The sequence below is a fragment of the Apostichopus japonicus genome, chromosome 5 (assembly GCF_037975245.1).
Source record: "Apostichopus japonicus isolate 1M-3 chromosome 5, ASM3797524v1, whole genome shotgun sequence".
In the NCBI taxonomy this organism is placed as follows: Eukaryota; Metazoa; Echinodermata; class Holothuroidea; order Aspidochirotida; family Stichopodidae; genus Apostichopus; species Apostichopus japonicus.
The window spans coordinates 15,649,525-15,671,109 of record NC_092565.1 but is presented as its reverse complement, the minus strand read 5'-3'; the positions used below and the strand labels follow the sequence as shown (position 1 = coordinate 15,671,109).

At 36.9% G+C, this 21,585-nt stretch overlaps 1 protein-coding gene across 4 annotated transcripts in view; it reads left to right on the top strand.

The window, feature by feature from the left end:
• LOC139967820 (shootin-1-like) overlaps nucleotides 1–20,816 on the top strand; it is a 54,684-nt gene extending 33,868 nt beyond the window's left edge. For 2 of the 4 annotated variants that reach the window (XM_071971924.1, XM_071971928.1), the window contains 11 exons: nucleotides 204–322; nucleotides 1,670–1,751; nucleotides 3,300–3,394; nucleotides 4,279–4,437; nucleotides 5,517–5,758; nucleotides 8,362–8,376; nucleotides 12,326–12,393; nucleotides 13,252–13,409; nucleotides 14,518–14,755; nucleotides 15,231–15,282; nucleotides 18,473–20,816. In XM_071971924.1, the coding sequence (XP_071828025.1) occupies nucleotides 204–322; nucleotides 1,670–1,751; nucleotides 3,300–3,394; nucleotides 4,279–4,437; nucleotides 5,517–5,758; nucleotides 8,362–8,376; nucleotides 12,326–12,393; nucleotides 13,252–13,409; nucleotides 14,518–14,755; nucleotides 15,231–15,282; nucleotides 18,473–18,677 (1,433 nt within the window). In that variant the 3' untranslated portion in view covers nucleotides 18,678–20,816. Of the gene's footprint in view, nucleotides 1–203; nucleotides 323–1,669; nucleotides 1,752–3,299; nucleotides 3,395–4,278; nucleotides 4,438–5,516; nucleotides 5,759–8,361; nucleotides 8,377–12,325; nucleotides 12,394–13,251; nucleotides 13,410–14,517; nucleotides 14,756–15,230; nucleotides 15,283–16,653; nucleotides 16,677–18,472 lie in introns of all 4 variants that reach the window. The other 2 variants (XM_071971927.1, XM_071971926.1) reach the window with 2 other exon arrangements.
• Nucleotides 20,817–21,585: the final 769 nt, after the last annotated feature.

Sequence of the window (21,585 nt, the reverse complement as noted above, 5' to 3'; positions counted from 1 at the left end):
TTGGGATAATAATTAGATTAAGAGAGGATTAACCTATAGCCAGATATTATGTTTATTCTATTAGCAAAGATTTCTCCGTTCATCTGACATCTTCATTCCCTCTTCATTGGAACATTTCATCTTTAAGTGACGGAGAAAAAGAAAACAGCCCTTTCTTAGCATTAATGATTAAAATGTCACCTTGGCTATCTTCTCTGATTCAGATTTGAACTACAAACTGGTTCAAGCGTCGCAGATGATTGAAAATTTGGAACAAGAGAAAGATGAAGCCTTGGCAAATGCTCGTTACCACAAAGAAGATGCATCTGCAGCTATCCAACAGGTAAATAAGAGTTATATTAAAGACTCATTATTGAATCACCAGGAGAAGTCCAGCTGCAGCTATCCAACAGGTAAATAAGAGTTATGTCACAGACTCGTTATTGAATCACCAGAAGAAGTACAGCTGCAGCTCTATATCAAACAGGATTTGAATATCCAGAAATAGTCCAGCTGCAGCTATCCAACAGGTTACTTAGAGTTATATGACAGACTCGTTATTGAATCACCAGGAGAAGTTCAGCTGCAGCTATCAAACAGGTCATTAGAGTTATGTCACAGACTCATCATTTAATCACCAGAGGAAGTATATCTTGAGCCTCGTCTCATTCCTCTAAGGTCTCGTTGAACCAAGTGAAGTCTTAATAGTTTGTTGTGTATTAAGACCTTCATCTGGCTGGCATCGAGTCATCAATTCTAACAACCATTTCTCATCCTTTTGTTTACCGATTTCTTTGCATTTTGCCTTTTTAAGACCAGGCCTAGGTAGGTAAAAGTGTGGTCTCAGAAAATGAACCTATAGTCCCCTTATTCCCTCAGAAAATGAACCTATAGTCCCCTTATCCCCTCAGAAAATGAACCTATAGTCCCCTTTTCCCATCAGAAAGTGAACCTATAGTCCCCTTACCCCCTTTAAAATTAACCTATACTGTAGTCCCCTTTTCCCCTCAGAAAATGAACCTATAGTCCCCTTACCCCCTTTGAAAATGAACCTATAGTCCCCTTACCCACTTTGAAAATGAACCTATAGTCCCCTTACCCCCTTTGAAAATGAACCTATAGTCTCCTTATGCCCTCAGAAAATGAGCCTATAGTCCCCTTTTCCCATCAGAAAGTGAACCTATAGTCCCCTTACCCCCTTTAAAATTAACCTATACTGTAGTCCCCTTTTCCCCTCAGAAAATGAACCTATAGTCCCCTTACCCCCTTTGAAAATGAACCTATAGTCCCCTTACCCACTTTGAAAATGAACCTATAGTCCCCTTACCCCCTTTGAAAATGAACCTATAGTCTCCTTATGCCCTCAGAAAATGAGCCTATAGTCCCCTTATCCCCTCAGAAAATGCTGTGAAACATGGCCAATATGGTAAAACTTTTACACCTCTACCCATGCCACCTCAGAGCAAGGTAAGGGGCCATCCTATATCAGTGATGACCCTCTAGGGACCTGAGCATTGGTTTCTCCCTAGTGGGTTAACAATTAGTGTGAAGATGTGGTTTAGGTGGAGGGGAAATCACATTGAGCAATTTTTTTTGTCTTGGTGTTGGTGTTCTGTTCCTGAAATCTAGATGGACTCCTTAGACTAGATTATACTTAAAATCTTACATTTGTCTTGTCTTTGTTCTTCAGCTTGCGTTGGAGAGTACATCCCACGAAGTAACAAAGGCAGCTCTGAAGGAAAGGGATAAGACATTAGAGAAACTAAACAGAGGTAAGTTACTTCACCCTCTCTCTTCACATCCGTTTGCATGTCATAACTTTCTAATATCATGACTGGACACTTCTATTTCAGATACTGAAAACTATTGCGGTATAGAATATCATTTTTCAGACAAATGTGGTATCCTATTCTGAAAGATATATATTAATTTTCCTGACGATGTTTTATGTTCGCCTCATTGCTCCAATTGAAAGAGCAAAACAAAGAAAGGAATCCCCCAAAGTTGAAATGAAAGACTTGTAAGCAACACTGATTTTTCGTACTTTAATTTCTTTTACATCAAATCTTTAAATAAGTTGCTGCAAAAGAAAAAACAGAGATTGGAAAGTCATCATAAAACTGCAAATACATTTGTAGGCTAGTCTAATGTACATAGTAGTTGCGGTTCCGCGGAAATTTCCGGTATACCCGGTCATACCGGGTATTCTTCAGCGGGTATACTGGTATCTGTGTTTGGTTATACCGTCGCACCGTTACTATTAGTATATGATGATTCCTTTTATAATACACACACACACACACAATTACATGTACACAGAATGCAGTAAAGTCTTCTTCTTTGATCCCAACACATTTTACATCCTTCTTTCACTTTAGGTTAGTATGAAAGTCAGTCTGATAGACAGATACACTTAGATAAGGATAAAAACATCAAAACAGATCGCTATAGGGATCATTGAATTGACTTTAGAATAACATTGCACATGATATAAACTGTGATACTACTGCCCTTTTACAGCTTTCTTTACTCTGTTGCTCCAACAAAAGCAAACCACAAAGTATTTATTTGCAGAATGAAACTCACACTCTCAATATCACTATCTGTTTGGACACAGACACGCCCACACAATTAAATAAACAAAATAGCGTCTGCTTCTGAACATTTCTGAGCATTTCAAATTTGTGGGTTTTGTTTCAGTTTCTGAAAATGATTGCTCTAAACTTTATTGGGTACCCATGCATGACCCAACCCCCTACTCTCCCCACTCCTGTCTTGTGGAGGACACTATGTAACTATATAAGTTTCTGTAGAATGTTTCTAGGTAATACGTACAAACCTGATAGAGAGCCTCATGCAGTGAGGAAATGAAAGTTAATTTGAATGTCTTGTTAGTGGCTTAGCCAACATTATAGGCTTAATGGATTAAGGGTGTCGGGGGGGGGGGGGTGGGCAGGGGCAGAAATGTGATGGGAGAGAGTGAGTATCGAGGTTAACAATGAAAATGATAGCTGAAGGAGTATGCTATCAGGGACAGGCAAGAGGAATGGGAAGGGATCGGAGATCATTTGAGGGATCGTGTTACTCCCATGTTCACGTATCGTACACAGTGTGAAGAAAATGAATGAAGTTTTGTCCTGTTTAAAACCCATGTGAGTTGTTTTGATCAAATGGAATATTGAAATAAGCATAATTACAAATGTGAACACATACCAGTAAGACATGAATAACACCCTGCCAATACTTGTATTATCAAACTTAACCAAAAACTTTGAAAAGTTTTAACAACTATCATAACACGGATATTTTTGTCTTCATAGTGTCTACGCTTGTCATTCAAGAATTTGAAGATGTCAGTTCCAAGTATGAGGAGGCAACAGTACTACAACAGGAAGCAGAGAACCTTGCAATACAGGTCAATAAAATACATCTCTCTCTCTCTCTGAAACAAGATGATATTTGTGTGATCTTTAGCTCAATTGACTGTTAAGAGTTTGCAGTGTTGTTACTATCTACTTACAACAACTCAACGTTGGGTATTTATGATAACTGGTTCACAGACAACATGATTTTGTTTGGTTTGTGACCCATGAATTGAAAGTTCATTCAGACTATCATTCTCTTAGCTCATGTTAATAGCTGAGGATTGTTTTGGAAAGGTTAGTTGAGCCCATGCTGATGTTCTATTTTACTACTTATAATGAGGGGTAAGGGAAAGGAAATCGGGGGGGGGGGAGTCCCATGAGAATGTCATTAAAATGCAAGCACCATAGGTCAGAAGCTTTAAGTAAGTGTTATTGAAACTTTCTTTGACCAAAACTATTTTGTAGATACCTTGGTAAGTTGAAAATTGAAACAAGATCAATGTTTTATAAGAGATAAAAATTGATGGGATCAATCTTTATAGTAGATGTTGTTAGTCATGGTGGTTTTGAAAGAATAGAGATTTTATCAGACATACTAGAAAGTTTACTGGATCCATAAAGGATGATCAATATGTTGAAAATATTGGCATTTACTTCGCTCCTCCTTTACCTGTCTCCAGCTCTTACCTGTCCCCAATCTATTATTGCACTCTTATCCACCTTAGTCAAAGAGTACCACCTGCCTCTCCACCCAGCTACCAACACACCCCCCCCCCTCTTCTTCCTCACCTCCCTACTCCCAATTGACTCAAGTCCTTTTATAAGTTTACTGTTAGATTAATGAAACGGTCAAAAGAGGAAAACATTTCTAAATCATTATTTATGCAAATTCAACAAGCAGTCATTTGCATAACAATGAATATTTCTCCGACAGATGATGTCAGAGAAGAAAGCAGCTGATGCTGCCCAGAGGCGTAGTCTGATGATGCTAGATGATACTTTGGAGGAGAGCGAACGGATATCTCAGCTCCTGGATGAGGTGAAACAACTCACAAAAACTCTGGAGGAAGAAAGGCTTAACCACAAAAGGGAGGTAAGATATTGAAGTATGTCCCCCCTCGCCGTGCCTCCTCACCCCACCCCCAAATATGCTAAAAGACAAATGATAACCATCTAAGGTCACTTTTTACACCTCTTTGAAAAACCACCCTTTAAGAATTTTCACCCCTGGATAGTTGAAGGGACCCTATGTAATGTCTGGTAATCATTCAGGCCTCGTTCACATTTGAGAACGAAAGGAGAAGCAGGATCCTGTTTTGAACCCAGAGAGGTCAATAAAGCTGACCTCGGACGCTTCCACATTTGAGAATGCAAGGTGCAAAATCAACTCCAACCAAAAGAACATTATCCGATCACGTAAAGGTCATAATGATGGTCTACTATTCACTGTGAGGGACTTTGTTCTGTATGTTGGTAAGTTACTTCTAGAGCAGTTTATGCAGAAGTGACAAGGTCGAGTAACAGGAGATCTAGGATCGCTTGATGCGCCCCACCCCCCCCCACCCTCCATCGAGATCCTCACTGAAAGGAGATTGTGGGGTTTGATCCTGAGTACGCAAGGCTCCAGGCTACGATCTTGATCTGCCTTGGGGGTCAGATCCTCCTTGCATTCTCAAACGAGAACTTGGCTTAAGAAGGACAGAGTCTGCGGGAGCAAATTTATGGAGAGAAGTTATGACTCTTTTATGTGAGAAAAGGTGGTGAATTCCTTAATTTCTTTAACTTTATCAAGATATAAAATTAAAAACTGAAAAATGTTATTGTTTTGATGCAGTTGATAAATATATCCCCCTCTCTGTCAAGACAGATAGGGGAATATATATATGATAAAGTTGTTTGAAGTTGGCATGCGGTAGTCATCAACATATGTCGTTACTTTCAAATGGTTTTAGCGGGAAAGGCAAGGAATCAAACCACCTCTGAAAATACATAAAACTTAAAGTGAAATGCTCTCATGATTCCCTTTTTGTTTCTGTCAGCCCTACCCTCTCTTCTTCAATCCTTGGTTTGACAAGTTTAGCCACATCAATGTTTTCATTCCTACTAAAAATTCCTAAAATAATATAAGATGACTGTATTAGTATGTAACATGGCACTTTTGATGATTTTCAGTTAGAGGAATCTGAGAAGAGATTAACTTCGTCTGAAGATGTGGCAGAGCAAGAGACATTAAGAGAGAAATTGCGGCTTGCAGAAGAGGAGATGGCCAGTGCCGAAAAGAAACTGGCAGAGCTGGAGAATAAAAACAGCAGACTGGTAAAGGAGGTGGAAGATCTCATAGAAGCTGCCCGTCCTCCACCACCACCTCCACCTCCCCCACCCCCTCCACCTCCCGTTGCAAGGAACCCTCTCAAGTGAGTATTAAATAGACATTAATTTATAGATATTTGATAGTGATAGTCTTCTGGTGGGGAAAAAAATAATGACATAACTAATTGAAGTTTTTATTCTTGCATTTTTTTCGGAAACAATTGTTAGTACGTACTTCATATAAGCGGCGATATTCTTAACGAGCAATAGACAATGTTTGCTCTTGACATGTTTTTGTCACTCTTGTCGACCGATAAACAATGTTCTTCACAAAGTTAATACTGAAACCATGGTAATGTCCAGACGACTGACATAAGTTTGAGTAACATCTCATGTTAATGTTTCTAGATGAGTCACATTCCAATTCAATGGTCTATGTGGCTTTGTATCCTTAGTTACTGGTAAGAGTGAAACTGCCCATGAATATGTCACATATCAATAGCTGCTACTGCTGTGAATTTATTATAAAATTAATAAAGACAGCAGTTCTAGTATGACAAAAACAAAGCTATTAAAATGAAAGTGGTGGCTCTTTTATTCGTTATCAGTAAATTGATGCCAGGTTCACATCATTACATAGTGTGCAATGACATGTTGAGCCAGATCATTTATAGTTACAGGAAATCATTTGTGCTCAAATTTTACTCCCCATGGTGTTGCTAACATATTTTGACCTATTTTGACACAGTTTTAGTCATTTTACATTATTTTTACAATATTTGCTATATTATTATTTTCATTATGATATTTATTAAATTATTATTATTACCAGTATTCACCAACACATGTGTAGTACAGTGACCGAATTGGTTCCCCCTAGGGACAGTTTGCTGGCCAGTGTTCAGCCAACATCTTGTAACATGGTCAGTAGAATCTACCAATGTACATATGGGGATAAATCTGGTCACGTACCACAGTAGCATCATGGTGAAATAATTCTTCCAGAAGCGATTTTTCCTGTAATAGTCAGATAATGAAGAATAGGCTATTCATGTGAAGGAAGAGTAAATCATTCTCAAAGAAGCATGAAAAACACAGTCTTTAATAGTGCCCTAGCTTTTAGCATTCAATGTGTGTGTTCCTTAAAACTATACATTGCCAAATTTCACTTCAGTTTGTTATGACATGTTGCCAACTTTCGGTTGAGTTCACTTCATTTTATTCATGACGATGAACATAAGTAAGCATCACTTTTGATGTCTACTAACAACATTTCACATCCTAGTGATGAAATAAAGTCACATTGAACTTTATCAATCTCTGAAATCTCTCTCTAAAAAGGAAGAAAATGAGGTAAATATGAAAATCAGCTTGTATCCTTTAATTTAAGCCGTGATAAGACAAAAAGATGGGTCATAAAGATCATGTGCAGCCAAACAGACTAACAGCTATAAATTAAAATTCACATTCAATTTCCTTGAAATCTTATATTACTCTGATCCACATTGGTTAAACAAGCCATGATCTCACATGAGAACATGTCTCTCCGTCTCCATGACGATGGTTGCCCCACATGACAGTGTGGAGAACCTGTTTACCATATTTGTTCATAGTTTAATGTGAATTTCCTATCAAATTAATTTGAAGGATTTTCAAATGATAATCTGTTCATGATGTTAGTCAGGGCCATATGAATTTTCTCCTGGACGGGGAGGATGAGGGGTTAGGGTATAGGAAATGCAAGGCCTTTCTCCCATTATGTATAATTGATATTATGAGTTAGTCTGTGTGTATGTGTTTGTATCTGTCACATGGTCTTTATACTCTGTCTTTCTTGTGGGTGCTTGTTGGGCTTTGGTGGATAGGTCACGTAAAGCTGAAAGGTCACGTAAAGGTGAAAGGTCACGTTAAGGTGAAAGGCAGTATATATGCTAAACGGAGGGTACAAGGTGGAGTACCTTATACATCTATTAATGTATCTCTTCAATTTCTATTCTTATAGCTATATTTTTTTACAAATCTAAACATCTCGTTCTATTTATGAGTAGAAATCAAGATGCATTGAGATGTAATATTCAGTAGATTGTAAACTTATTGCAAGACACATGATGTAAAGACTTTCATATTTGGTGGCAAACATTTTACCGTTACAATATATTCTGGACTCCCCATATCTCCTATCTCAAACACATTGGACACCTTAATCCCTTTAACCTTTTACACTGTGCATTCACTTTCCCCTCTACTATACGAAGCATATAATTCATATACCATACACCCACACCGCACACTACCCCAATCCTGTATTAATTGACAGTATAGCAATCCTGTATTTCATAGTGATGGTCTCAGCCTATTCTCTGTTATGTATTCCTGTCAATTGCATCCAGCCAAAGGGATTATAGTTGGCCCATGTCCCTATAACCTTCCCAAATTCTGGCTTGGACCCTATTCTTCCAAAGAGCAGAAAACATTTCCCACATATGATACAAGAACTTAAAGTTTAAAGTTTGTACAGTACAACTAGACAAGACCTTCGAAAAATGGGTAACCCCTCAAACATAAAGCCCACTTGGTCCCTCCTCCCTCCTAACCCCCTCCCCCACCCCTTCTACTTCTTCAGTTTTAAACCTTTTTACAACTTTCAGTTTTGTCCTTTGAGTAATTGGTATTGAATATGTTTGTCTTGTTTTGTTTAAAATCACAGAATTCTAGCATCTGGGTAAGGCTTAGTTATTGATAACCAAAGTCTGCTTGCTTTGTCATATTATCAACTGCTCATAAATTCTCTGGTTTGCAAATTAAATATTCAACACAGAGTTAAGATATTGCATAATTATGACATTCGCAATTATAAGCTGTTATAAAAGACGTGAGGATATTAATAATCACTTTTGCTAAGATTGGCATATGTATAAATTACTTTGCTACTTCTATGAAATTATACTTAATAGAATCATCATATGATATCTCTTCCACGGAGAGTGATTTATATTTGCTTTCAGATTTGACTAAAAACACAGATAATGTAGAAACTTAGCATATTCCCTGAAACAGAAAGCAAATCTATGTTAGCTTTGTTTTACCATAGAAACAAATCTAACTAGAAGTTGTCTGTCCTACCATCTGTCCTCATCACTTAGTTACTGTCTGTCTTATTGTTACTGTCTGTCCTATAGATTTATGTCTTTTCTAGTTATTGTTTGTCCTTGTTACTTTCTGCCTTTGTTACTGTCTATCCTTTTTACTGTCTCTCTTAGTTACTGTTTGTCCTATAATGACTGTGTGTCCTTGTCTCTCCTAGTTACTGTCTATCCTATTTACTATCTGTCCTAGTTACTGTCTGTCATATTTACTATCTGTCTTAGTTACTGCCTGTCCTATTGGTACTGTCTGCCCTTATATCTCTCCTAGTTACTATTTGTCCTTATTACTTAATGTCCTAGTAATTGTCTGTCCTATTTATTGTCCACCCTAGAAACTGTCTTTCCTACTGTCTTAGTTACTGTATGTCCTATAGTTACTCTCTGTCCTATTGTTAGTGTCTGGCCTAGTTACTGTCTTACTGATTATTCTAGTTACTGTCTTTCCTATTTACTGTCTTAGTTACTCTCTGTCCTATAGTTAGTGTCTGTCCTAGTAACTGTCTTACTGATTATCCTAGTTACTGTCTTTCCTACTGTCTTAGTTACTGTATGTCCTATGGTTACTCTCTGTCCTATTGTTAGTGTCTGTCCTAGTAACTGTCTTACTGATTATCCTAGTTACTGTCTTTCCTATTTACTGTCTTAGTTACTCTCTGTCCTATAGTTAGTGTCTGTCCTAGTAACTGTCTTACTGATTATCCTAGTTACTGTCCGTCCTAGTTACTGTCTTTCCTATTTACTGTCTTAGCTACTGTATGTCCTATAGTTACTCTCTGTCCTATAGTTAGTGTCTGTCCAAGTTACTGTCCATCCTAGTTACTGTCTTTCCTATTTATTGTCTGTCCTATAGTTACTGTCTTTTCTATAGCAACTGTCTCTCCTAATGACTGTTTTCCTATTTATCATCCGTCCTAGTTATACTGTCTGTCCTATAGTAATACTGTTTCTTTTAGTTACTGTCTTTCCTATTTACTGTCTGTCCAATATAGTTACTGTCTTTTCTATAGCAACTGTCTCTCCTAATGACTGTTTTCCTATTTATCATCTGTCCTAGTTATACTGTCTGTCCTATAGTTATACTGTTTCTTTTAGTTACTGTCTTTCCTTTTTACTGTCTGTCCAATATAGTTACTGTCTTTCCTATTTACTGTCTTAGTTACTCTCTGTCCTATAGTTAGTGTCTGTCCTAGTAACTGTCTTACTGATTATCCTAGTTACTGTCCGTCCTAGTTACTGTCTTTCCTATTTACTGTCTTAGCTACTGTATGTCCTATAGTTACTCTCTGTCCTATAGTTAGTGTCTGTCCAAGTTACTGTCCATCCTAGTTACTGTCTTTCCTATTTATTGTCTGTCCTATAGTTACTGTCTTTTCTATAGCAACTGTCTCTCCTAATGACTGTTTTCCTATTTATCATCCGTCCTAGTTATACTGTCTGTCCTATAGTTATACTGTTTCTTTTAGTTACTGTCTTTCCTATTTACTGTCTGTCCAATATAGTTACTGTCTTTTCTATAGCAACTGTCTCTCCTAATGACTGTTTTCCTATTTATCATCTGTCCTAGTTATACTGTCTGTCCTATAGTTATACTGTTTCTTTTAGTTACTGTCTTTCCTTTTTACTGTCTGTCCAATATAGTTACTGTCTTTTCTATAGCAACTGTCTCTCCTAATGACTGTTTTCCTATTTATCATCTGTCCTAGTTATACTGTCTGTCCTATAGTTATACTGTTTCTTTTAGTTACTGTCTTTCCTATTTACTGTCTGTCCAATATAGTTACTGTCTTTTCTATAGCAACTGTCTCTCCTAATGACTGTTTTCCTATTTATCATCTGTCCTAGTTATACTGTCTGTCCTATAGTTATACTGTCTCTCTTAGTTACTGTCTGTCCAATAGTTACTGTCTCTCCCTGCTACTGTCCATCCAAGTTACTGTCTTTCCTATTTAATGTCTGTCTGATGTACTGTCTGTCCTACAGTTACTGTCTGTCCTATATTTGTTGTCTGTCCTAGTTACATTTTGTCTTAGTTACTTTCTATCCTAGTTACTTACTTCCTTAATATACTCAATACATTAATAGACCAAACTGTCAATCATCTTATTGCCATATGTATATTTTTGTTTATGATATAAATCCACTGTGACTGTGTGTTTGTTTATACTTCTCTGTGAACATTTATGTATGTTCAGAAATTATTTACACTTATCTGCAATTGGATGGGTATTCGACTTCTGATTGGTTCATATCACACCAGTGTTATTCTTTCATAGAGAATCCAGCTTGTGATCTTATCAACTGGAAGTCTAATATACTACATGCTATCATATTATAGTCTTTGCTGTTTTCTAATCATAACGTTTGCTCCAATGTTGATGTTGATTTAAACACTAGGGGAGGGGGCAACGTCCCACTCCCTGCCCTCCCACAAGATAGATTGAGATAAATATGAAACGTATCCAAGCATGGCCGGGAAACAATCAGCAATTAACCTAATCAAACAACCAGTTTATTCAACAGAGATGTGTTAACAAAAACCATCATAGACATTTCATGTTAAACTTGTAAATGTCCATATTAATGCAACACAGGCAAAGGTAGCTAGAGCCTATGTGGTTGTATTGCAAAACCATTGTATCTAATCAGACTCTTTTATTTCATCAGCCTGTAGATAGCACTAGGTTGCAACACATCTTCTTGAAACTTGGATAAAACATGCTTACTGAGGCCTCCCTTTCCCAATTCATGTGGGTGATGCCACTGCCTATAACCCTAGCTCCTTCCCTGCAAGTTGTAACTCCCCCCCCCCCACCACCTCCCCACCACCACCCCCACTCTTTGATGAAATCATTTCTTTCTTTCATCAATGTTCAATTTGTCAAAATTTAAGACACTAATAGCTTCTGTTCCTAAACTATGTTCTCACGAAACTTCAGAAGGTTAAAGGTCGAGAATTTAATTTTCAACGTGGTAAACTATCTAAGTTCAGGTATGATAAAATCTTTTAGATGATCCTGTAAATGGAGATAAAAGATTTGGAAACCATATTTCCTTTTTTCACATTTGATATATTTTAAAAGCTTTCATCAGTGTCGGCCAACGATCACAGCTTCTCTGCTATTTTGTACACAAATTCAGCAGCCTTTATAAAACCAATGTTGTATTCATCAATATAATAGCTTCCTTCATGTCTGGTTGTAATCTTGCAATCTTCCTCTGAGCCATTTGGTCATTTTCTGTGCTTTAATTTCAAAATTGATATTCAGAAAATGCTTTTGACTGAAGAAAGTACATACATATTTAGTAAGTATTTATCGAATGCTTTAAATACTCTGCAGGTAGTGATTACCTAATGACGAATCCGTGTTGGTTTGACCAAGGAAATAAGCTAAGAAAGTTTGAAGGCGACACTCACGTCGGCATGACGATAGTTTAAGAAAAGACCGCAATGTCATCTCATTGTAGCTTGTTTTCAGTGTTGTTTTTGTTTGTGTTGATGATTTTAAAATATTCTTGATTTTTTAGGATCTTGAGGTCAATAATAAACAAAAGCAATGCATCAGGACCTGGTGGCCCGACAGGAGCAAAGAAAGGTAAGCAGAGACAAGAAAGAAAGATCATCAAAGACCTAGGAAAGATCCTCGATTTAATAACCCATTTTACTTGTTCGGCTATAGTCCTGATGATAGAATAACATGATTTGAATGAATGAATTTTTAGATCCTCCTGCAAGCAGGAACTCGCGAAGAAGCCATCATTGGCTTATCAAAGCCACAAGCTGACCGAAGTCTGTCTCTTAGATTCATATTTAACGTCTATGATTAAGACTTGTAAATTGTAAACAACTCTGTAACTGGACAGCATACATTAATTTTGGAGTGACTCGAATTCAGGACCATATGATTGAAAGGCACCGGCGTTAACCACTGAGCTAACACTCCTAACATATGGGGAAGTAGGTATATTGAAGAAACACACAAGACTCATGGTTTCATCTTTGCTGCACTAGATTCATTATCTCTTTATTTCATTCCTCTTTCTGGTAAACAAACTTTTGTATATTTTGACAAATAGAGTTACTTGCCCGTAGTTGATTGGATGATTGGACCCAATATTTATGTCTTTAGCCTTTGCTGTTGGCAACAGGTGCCGCAAATGGCAAACCATGATAACTTGGAAATGTTAAGTTATCTCCACGGTGGATGGATAGATGAAAAAAAATGTTGAGGAACATGTAAATAATTTTGAAAGAGGAAGTCCTCTGCTCTGTCCACTAAGTTTTGGAGATTCAGTTGTGGCCGATCTGTATATATTGCTTTTTTCCAAACAATTGCCAGAAGCTTATTCCTGCAGCATTAGTCATCGGAAAATGTAAGTGATGACCGATGGGTATTAATCGGCTTCTCTCAGAGTGTTGCCAGAATCTTATACATGCAATATTCTGTCGATAGATCCTCATCAACAGCAGTACAACGCCACCATCGAAGAGATGATGAAGAGGATTAAGAAAGGGCAAGTGAAACTACGTTCAATTAATGATGAACCTGTTAAGAAGAACGAAGGGTCCAGCAAGGGTCCACAAGCAGTACAAGAACTAGACAACATTCTGGTATGTACCAACGCAATGAAATGTTTGAATCTTAACAATAGTCCAATAAAAAACAACCAATGTTTAGAAAGATGGTAATTAGCAACTACACATTCTCCTGAGAAGGTGTTGAGAGAGGGACAGGTTACTGTAGATTTAAGAGACTATTTGTCCGCTTGTGGAATACTAGATCAGATGGGCACTAAATGATGGATTGCTCCTGGAGGTATGGATGGATCAGTTGCTATTAAAGCCACCTTCATTGTCTGGGAGAAGTGAAACCTGCAACCTCCGAGATGCCTAAAACCTTGTTTCAAAGTTATCCACTCCACGATAGAACTCTTGCTGGTAATATTATTCACCTAGCTACCTTCTGTATTGTTTCATCACAACATGTCTAGAATGTGAAAATGTTCAAATTGCTCAGCCATTAATGAAGAACTGAGAGATTGAAAGATGTTGTAATATACTTATATGGAAAATAAAAACTGAACAAATATCTACCTGAGTATGGAAACTAGAGTAGCAGTCAATAGGACTGTATATATATAGTGTAAAGGTTTTTACATAAATTGTATTAACTCCAATAGAGACAAAAATTTCACCAATTTCGACATGCCTTTGTGCTGTTGTTTATGGAAAAGCTGGCATCGTAGAAGCTCTGTGAAAATAAACAACCTATTGTCTTTGTTCATGTTTTTTGTGAGCATTCAGCTAGTATCGATTGCAACTTATATCCAAAATTTCCTCTTAAGCAGTCTTCTTGAGAAAGATAAAAATACTTCATTTCATATTCCAAATCTCCCTTTCAGTGACACTTGGCTGATGACATGTATGCTTAACCTGTCAAAATTTTAAATCGTATTACTGAAAACTTTTCAAAGTACTCTAACTTTTGGGCTGCCGGGCAAATATTTTCTGCGACTTCTTTTTTTTTTTTGGGGGGGGGGTATAATGGATTTAGTTCATGCCTCTCCTTCTTGACTACACTCAAATCATGCACTCCAATCTACCCAAATTTTTACGAAAATTGAAAAAAAAAATGTAAAAGCACTGCGTCCTCACTTACCCAGTTCAATGACGATTGTGTGAAATTTCATCTCCTTTTATATATATCTTTTTTTCTTAGAAATCTATTAAGAAGAATCAAAGTAATAAATTTTCAGCATTTCCACCCGACTCTAAGCAAGGGGGAGGTAAAGAGCTTTCTGAATTTGAGAAGAAGATGATGGAAAGGAGGGCGAAGAGTTCGGTTAAATCGACGGAGAATCCGACGTCCGTAACCAAGCAGCCTGGTACCGAGCAGACTACTTCTGTGCAGATGCGCGATGACAACAGAAACCAAGACGAACCAAAGTCTCCTACAAGTGAGTATGATGTACTTGTACAGAGTTCTTCGGTGACTTTGCATGTCCTCCTAACTCTCTGTATCATTAGTAGCTACATATGCAACTAACTGATCAGGATAACTGCCATGTTTGAAAGTTCACTTGTATTAAAATACTTTTGTGAAAGCAATTTTTTAATCAACACAAGCCTAATTGAAAACAACTCAACTTTTTGCAGTGAAAGCAGGAAATGTCAGTTTTTGTATTCTGAAGTGCTTTCATGAATTATTTCGCCCATTTACGGTAATTACACTGTATTAGATTGAATGCAATAGTGTGGTAACTGTGTACAAAAACTGCTGCACTAATTTTGGACCTTGTATGGCAGTTTTCCCATTTTTCAAAGCAGTTTGCTATGCAATACTGGACCTTGTATAGCAGTTTGCCCATTTTGCAAAGTAGTTTGCTATGCGGTACTGGACATATTATTCCCTGACCTTTTCTTCCATTGCAGAACTTGGGGAAGCAAAGAAAGCCCCTGTGCCTGCCCCCAGGGTTAGTGTAAGGTAAGTTATATAATAATCTCCTATGTTACTTTCAAGAGAATGATACAAAGTCAGTGGTCTGTTAGAAACTTTGTCTTTCACATTGTTCCCATCTCCCTTTCCCAAAAGGGCTGTTTTACATAGGTGAGGAATTTGCTTTGTAAGAGAAAATGTTGACACTATAGGGTTTTTTTATTTGGAGGATACTAGCTGTAACTATGTATTGGACCTTGATAGGTTTACTTTTTAGGTATATACCAGCATATTCAGAATTTGTTGAAGAGTTTGATTACTTGTGTTTTTAAAAGAATGTTTAAAGGGAGTTAAGACTCGCGCAAAAAGAAACGTCTAATGCCGGTAATCTGACCTAGTTTCGATTAGGTGTAACAGAAGTGTTAGACACCACCATCGGTCCCAGAAAATACACTCACAGCTTGATACCATCGGTAATTAGACACTAGTGTACAGTCAATACATACAGCTACGGTCAATACCTACAGCACAGTATACAAACACAGTGTACATAGCAGCGATGGACATCTCAGGTCTAGATAAAAGATAACAAGGTATCACGTTTCATTACCCTCTGCATTTTGTAGCGACGAGAAAAAAATGTAACTTGCAAGCAACGGAAAGTTTTCAGCGGGTGGCACGTGGTTTGGGGCGAGTCTTCAATGCCTTTAAGTTCCTCTTGAACTCCAGAGCTATGCCTATAACTCTCCTAATAAGATCCTCAATAATTTAAGGTCATCATTGCCCCTTAATATGCTAGAAAGTCAGATTGTAGTCATCCTTACTACAATTTTAACATGCAATTTACTGCCACTCTAAAAGTACTGACCAATAGTGAGACATTTAAATACCTAGTTTAGCACTCCTCAAACGTCTGGTATGCAACACAGAGGACCAGAACCTGAAGGAAACTTGAAGTACCGGTGCAAACTTCCAGCACATTTTAGCAGGTTAAATATATTTTGGGGCTTATTAAAACTGATGACCATTAATTAAGGTTATAATAATGATCAATCCAATAATGGTTGCTAAAAATATTCTAGGAAAGTCAAATAATGGTTAGCAAGTCTGAGATCCCAAGACCATCTCTGGCACATTTTCAGTTTGAACTCTTTTCTGTATGTCTAGAATAATAAAAAGTGTCGGAGCCTCTAAGAAAATACAATGGAAAGCCTGTCTTTTTTTATCATGCTAAGATTTTGTGCTTATGTTGAGGACCTTCAATGGTGTCAAGGTGACCGGCCAAGTTGTTTTCTACCAAAGTTAAAGATTTGCCAGGATGCTATTTATTTGGTTCAAATTATACCCAGTTATAGAGTTCATGAATTATAATTAATTATAATGATTATCGTTGAATCCCAATCTGTACTTTGATTGCAGTGAGAGAAATGTTGACCTATAAGGTGAGGTATATTGGTCATAACTGGGTGTGCCTAGTGTGGGTGTGGTGTACTAACTGTATGTGTGTTTCCATTAAACCTAATACCTCACTGGACATCGCACATTTATTTACTTCATTACACCGTAGTTTTTAATGTTACACATTGGTATAAAATGTGTTGTAGAAACGTTTCAACAATATATTAATAGCAATACATTAGTGTGTCATCTAATCTATTTTAAGCGAGTAGCTTTCAATGGTCAAAAGGGTATTTTCTCAAAAACGGAAAATGGTAATAAAATATACTTTTATGTTGGTCTAAGCAGTGGTTTCATTTAATGTCATGTAACAAATTAAACGTTTTGTAGCTTTGGTATTAATGTTATGTTTTGAAGGGAACAGAATGTTGTCATCTATATAGGATATAAGCTAAGATCATCACCCAAAGTATGCCTTCAAGCTAGTTTATCAGAAATTATCCAAATTATGCTAGAATTTCAAAGAATGATTTGCTAAAATTTTACCAAGGTTGCGGTCACTGTCACACTCGAAAGCATTTTTCACCCTTGGACATTCAAATATCTAATGGAACATTCCTCAGTGTCTGTGCATAACTTTTAAGTGGGTCAGACTCAAAGAGAAATTAATTTGAAATCTTTTAGCAATTTCAGTTTGCACTTTAAAATCTATGGCAAGTGGCTATGGCTTGAAATATCCTGACTCCGTCATCATCTTTTCATTCCCTCAGCACCATTAACCTTTGACCTTCATGTACCTACTTCCTACTCTCTGTCCATCCACAGTATAGGCCTAATCATACCTTATCAGTAATATCACACAGGTTAGCGTATCACAGAATAGTAGAGAAAGTAGATTAGGGCATATTAGAGAAGGTTTTGTGTTCATTTGTCATCTTTCAGTTTAAATATCCTAAATCCATCAGCCAATAAATCAATCAATCATTTATACTTTTAGACACGGCACAGATTTATAATCAGCTACACATATTTGATAAGCCTACACGTATCATCCTCTTTGTTCTTATCATCCACAAATGACTAGATTCGTTAGCAAGGATTTTAATTCAGAATCCACACAGTGCACCGGACTAAAAGCCAGTAACGCTGAAGCTACAGAGGCCATTAAGACAATTTTTTAAATTTGACATTAAAAAGCGTGGCCTTTACGATTTGAAATTTCTCAGAGGAATTTGTAAATTTTGTTTCATTGATGAGCTTTCCCGATATCTCGGTGAAGCTCCACAACGTGCCACAGGAATACCACTACGAAAAAGTGAATCAAATCTTTAGGATTTTATCCCAGATACTTTTGTAGGTGAACGTAATAAACAGGAGTATGTAACGTTGGATATTAAATGACACTCAAGATTTGACATGATTTATGCTAGACAAGTGTCAATGCCTTTATCACTCTTGTTTTGTGGCATCTTGAAGATTGATACCGTCATTTTTTTGTTGATGACAAATTTATTTTGAAGAGCCTTGGATCGTCCTTCATTATATTTCATTGCTAAATTACTGTGAGGACCCCAAACACAAATTGAATGAAAATGTTTCAGAAAATTTGACTCGTTGGAGTATTGGCATTTCGATTTGGTTTTATTTTAAACCAGTATAAATATAAAATATTTATAAATAGGCGTACATCAAAAAAACAGTTCAACGTATGTGACATTGTGATATGATAGACCTAAACAGGTAGACCTACTTGATGGTTCAGCATGTATTTGGTTAACTTATCTCTACAGTGTTAGATGGCTGGTATCTTATTGTTAAACATTATTGCTTATATTTACAGTAACTCGGAGGGACTCTCAATCTACCAAGAAGTAACACCAATCACAAAACCAATCCAGGCAGCCGGTGATGAGATGGTGGTGGAAGTGAATCCGAATTATGACAGCATTGGCCAGGACCTCAAGATTAACCCACCAGGACCAAAACAGACCCCTAAACTTGATCCGGAAGATCCTGAAAATTTGTATTCGTTAGTGGGTAATTAACGGGGGCTCGCAATGGGGCTCAGGGGGGTGGGGAGGGACAATAGGGGTGTCATATATAGTAATATACATAGTAAGTCTTAGATACAGTTGTTATAATAATGCTGAGAAATATTTGTATGTCACTTAATATGAATGGGTGGGCTGATCAGTGGCAACGTAGGTGAAATCATCTTTGGAGGCAAGGTGTTAAAATTATGAGTCTGTGTACATATATGAAGGGAATGATTTTCTTGTGTGTATTTTATATAAAAAGTTGGCTTTTTTGCCTACAAACATAAAATAAATAGGACCTAGTGTTAATCTGGGATAACTTAACTCCAGTCACTGGCAGCCAAGAATAAATAGCTCTGATCTAAAGAAGAATTTGCTGTCAGTCTCTTTTACGTTTGACGTGATCACAGTCTTGATAATGTCGCAGTGGTTGAGAGAGTGGATCAGCAAAGTCGTTTGGTTTTTGTATCCAGGCTCCATCTTGGGTGACTTTTCTGAGACAGTACCATCATGAACTCACAGTGGCACTCTCAGTGTAAGGGGACTGGGTTTAGCATGGACCATGTTGTTTGGTTTTGTACCCAGGCTCCCTCTTGGGCGACTTTTCTGAGAAAGTACCATCATGAACTGAATTGTAATTGGATGGACAATCCATTAACTAAATAATTCAGCACAACGAGAAGTTTCCAGAATTAAGGTATATTTTGTATTCTTTTGAGTAACTAATCACAACAGACTCAGAATACATCTCATTTTATGATGTGAATATTTCACATCTCCACAAGTCAGTAAAAATGGGCACTTACATCAAATTACATCACGGTTTTTAGTTTTAATGAATCAAGTTAAGCCTTGATTCGTATTTGAAAAGGAATACAGCTTTCATAAACATTAAGTCTCTTTTACTAAGCTATTCTTCGCTTTATGACTGTGTCAAAAATTGTCTTAATATTTTGTAAGGAATCAAATTTAATTATCTTCCAGTTGTTTACCAGGCAGCAATAATAAATGTTTTCCATTTTTTAATATTTTCTAAGATCATTTTATAGTGTTCTCATTGACAACAACAGTCATCAAAAAAGAAGCCTTCAATTTGATAAAAGCAGATATGCATTTGATGTGTTTTCTTTATTCATAACCACATTTTAGATATGTAAGAGCAGGCATGAGGTAGAGAGAAGAGGCTCAAAAACTTTCCAAGATGGTGTTTATAATGGTACATCCCAAACGAATTATGGAAATGAGCCTTACTCCAATGTATCAAAATATCTGTCAACTGTTGACGTTTGACAGAAATCACTCCAATTCTGATCAAAGGATATCAGTGAGTCTCCCTGGTTTTAACAAGCTTTCAATTGGTTGATGTTTTGAGACAATGAAGAGGGTTAAATTTGATTATTATTATTAGATCTATGCAAAAACGCCCTCTTCTGGCTGCTGTCTCATTGGCTGGAGTACTTAAAAAAATGTAAATGATACAGATCGCAGTCTGTTGTATGTAGAATTATTATAAACTCAACCAGCAGATGTATATTTTAAATGAGCAATATACCTCCCCCAACTAGAAAGGCTTGAGAAATGAATTTATTATTCAAAGCATCATCTCTAAATACCATTGAGCATTTAAGTTCCATATGAAATGTATAAGTTGTATTCGTTTGTAGCAGTTGATAGTAACTAGACTTTGATAGTTAATTTCACTTTTTCCTTCCAGAGAATCTGCTCACATAATTCAAGGTTAATATTCTTTCTGCTGAAGATTTCATTGGCAACCTTTAATGACACATTTGAGATGTCAGTGCCATCCTGAAATACTAGCTTTTTTGGGGGGTAAAATATTCTGCAAATATAACCAAGTTAATACAGCTTATGTATCAACCTGGGTACAGAAAGGTTCGTTATCTTAAAATCTTTACAATTAAATGAATAGTAGCATATAATTTAAGAATTTCAAAAGTGGAAACAAAATATCAGCTTCAGCTTAATGGATGACATTCTGACATTTTAGAGATTTGTATCAATATTCTGTTGACTTGTTTCATATTTTTGTTCAATGTCTTGTGATCATGTTTAATCAAATATTTTCTTGTCTTTCTATAAAAAAAATTGAAAAGAATGTTGAAAATAAAATTTGCAATCAAAATTCAGTTTAATTGTCTGTCTCTGCATGTCATTGCAAACATTAATTGGAAATACAAAACTACAGTGGACAGAGATAATAATAATTTCATATTTTTATATAGCCCCTTTCCCAAAGGCTCGAAGCGCATTATAATATTACCCCGGTCAACGATAACCTGTCAAACATAGAGACAATCCCTCCACATGACAGCAGCTAAACAGATCCCAGCTGACAGTTTTATGTCACAGGTCCCCATTTATACACCTGGGTGAAGAGAGGCAATGGAGATAAGTGCCTTGCCCAAGGACACAACACAATGATCTGGCCAGGACTCGAACCTGCAATCCTTAGATCACAAGTCCACTGCCTTAACCACTTGACCACATCGCTCCCAGATGGTCATTTCAAACAGCAAGGATTCTCAATAAAGATCTGCTTTATTGGCTCCAATTATAGCACTCTATAGCTAGGAAATTTTTGTAATTACATAATTGACCTGCCACTGTCGTAAATCGATCTGAGGCTCCACAATTAGCCCGCAAAGCTTCTTAACACCATTAGGCTCTTTGTGTTACCACTGGGTGGAAATATGTTTATGTCTACAGTGTAGTTAATCATACAGCGTACACACAAAGACCCTCATACAAGAAAAAATATTGGAAAGCGTTGCAGACTAATTGGTAAAAAGAGGTCATTTTACGTCCAAGGCAGGTCGATAATATGTCATTTCAAGAAACTTTTCCATGATAGTGTGCTATAGTTGGGGTCTATACAGCAGAGCTTTACAACATGAAG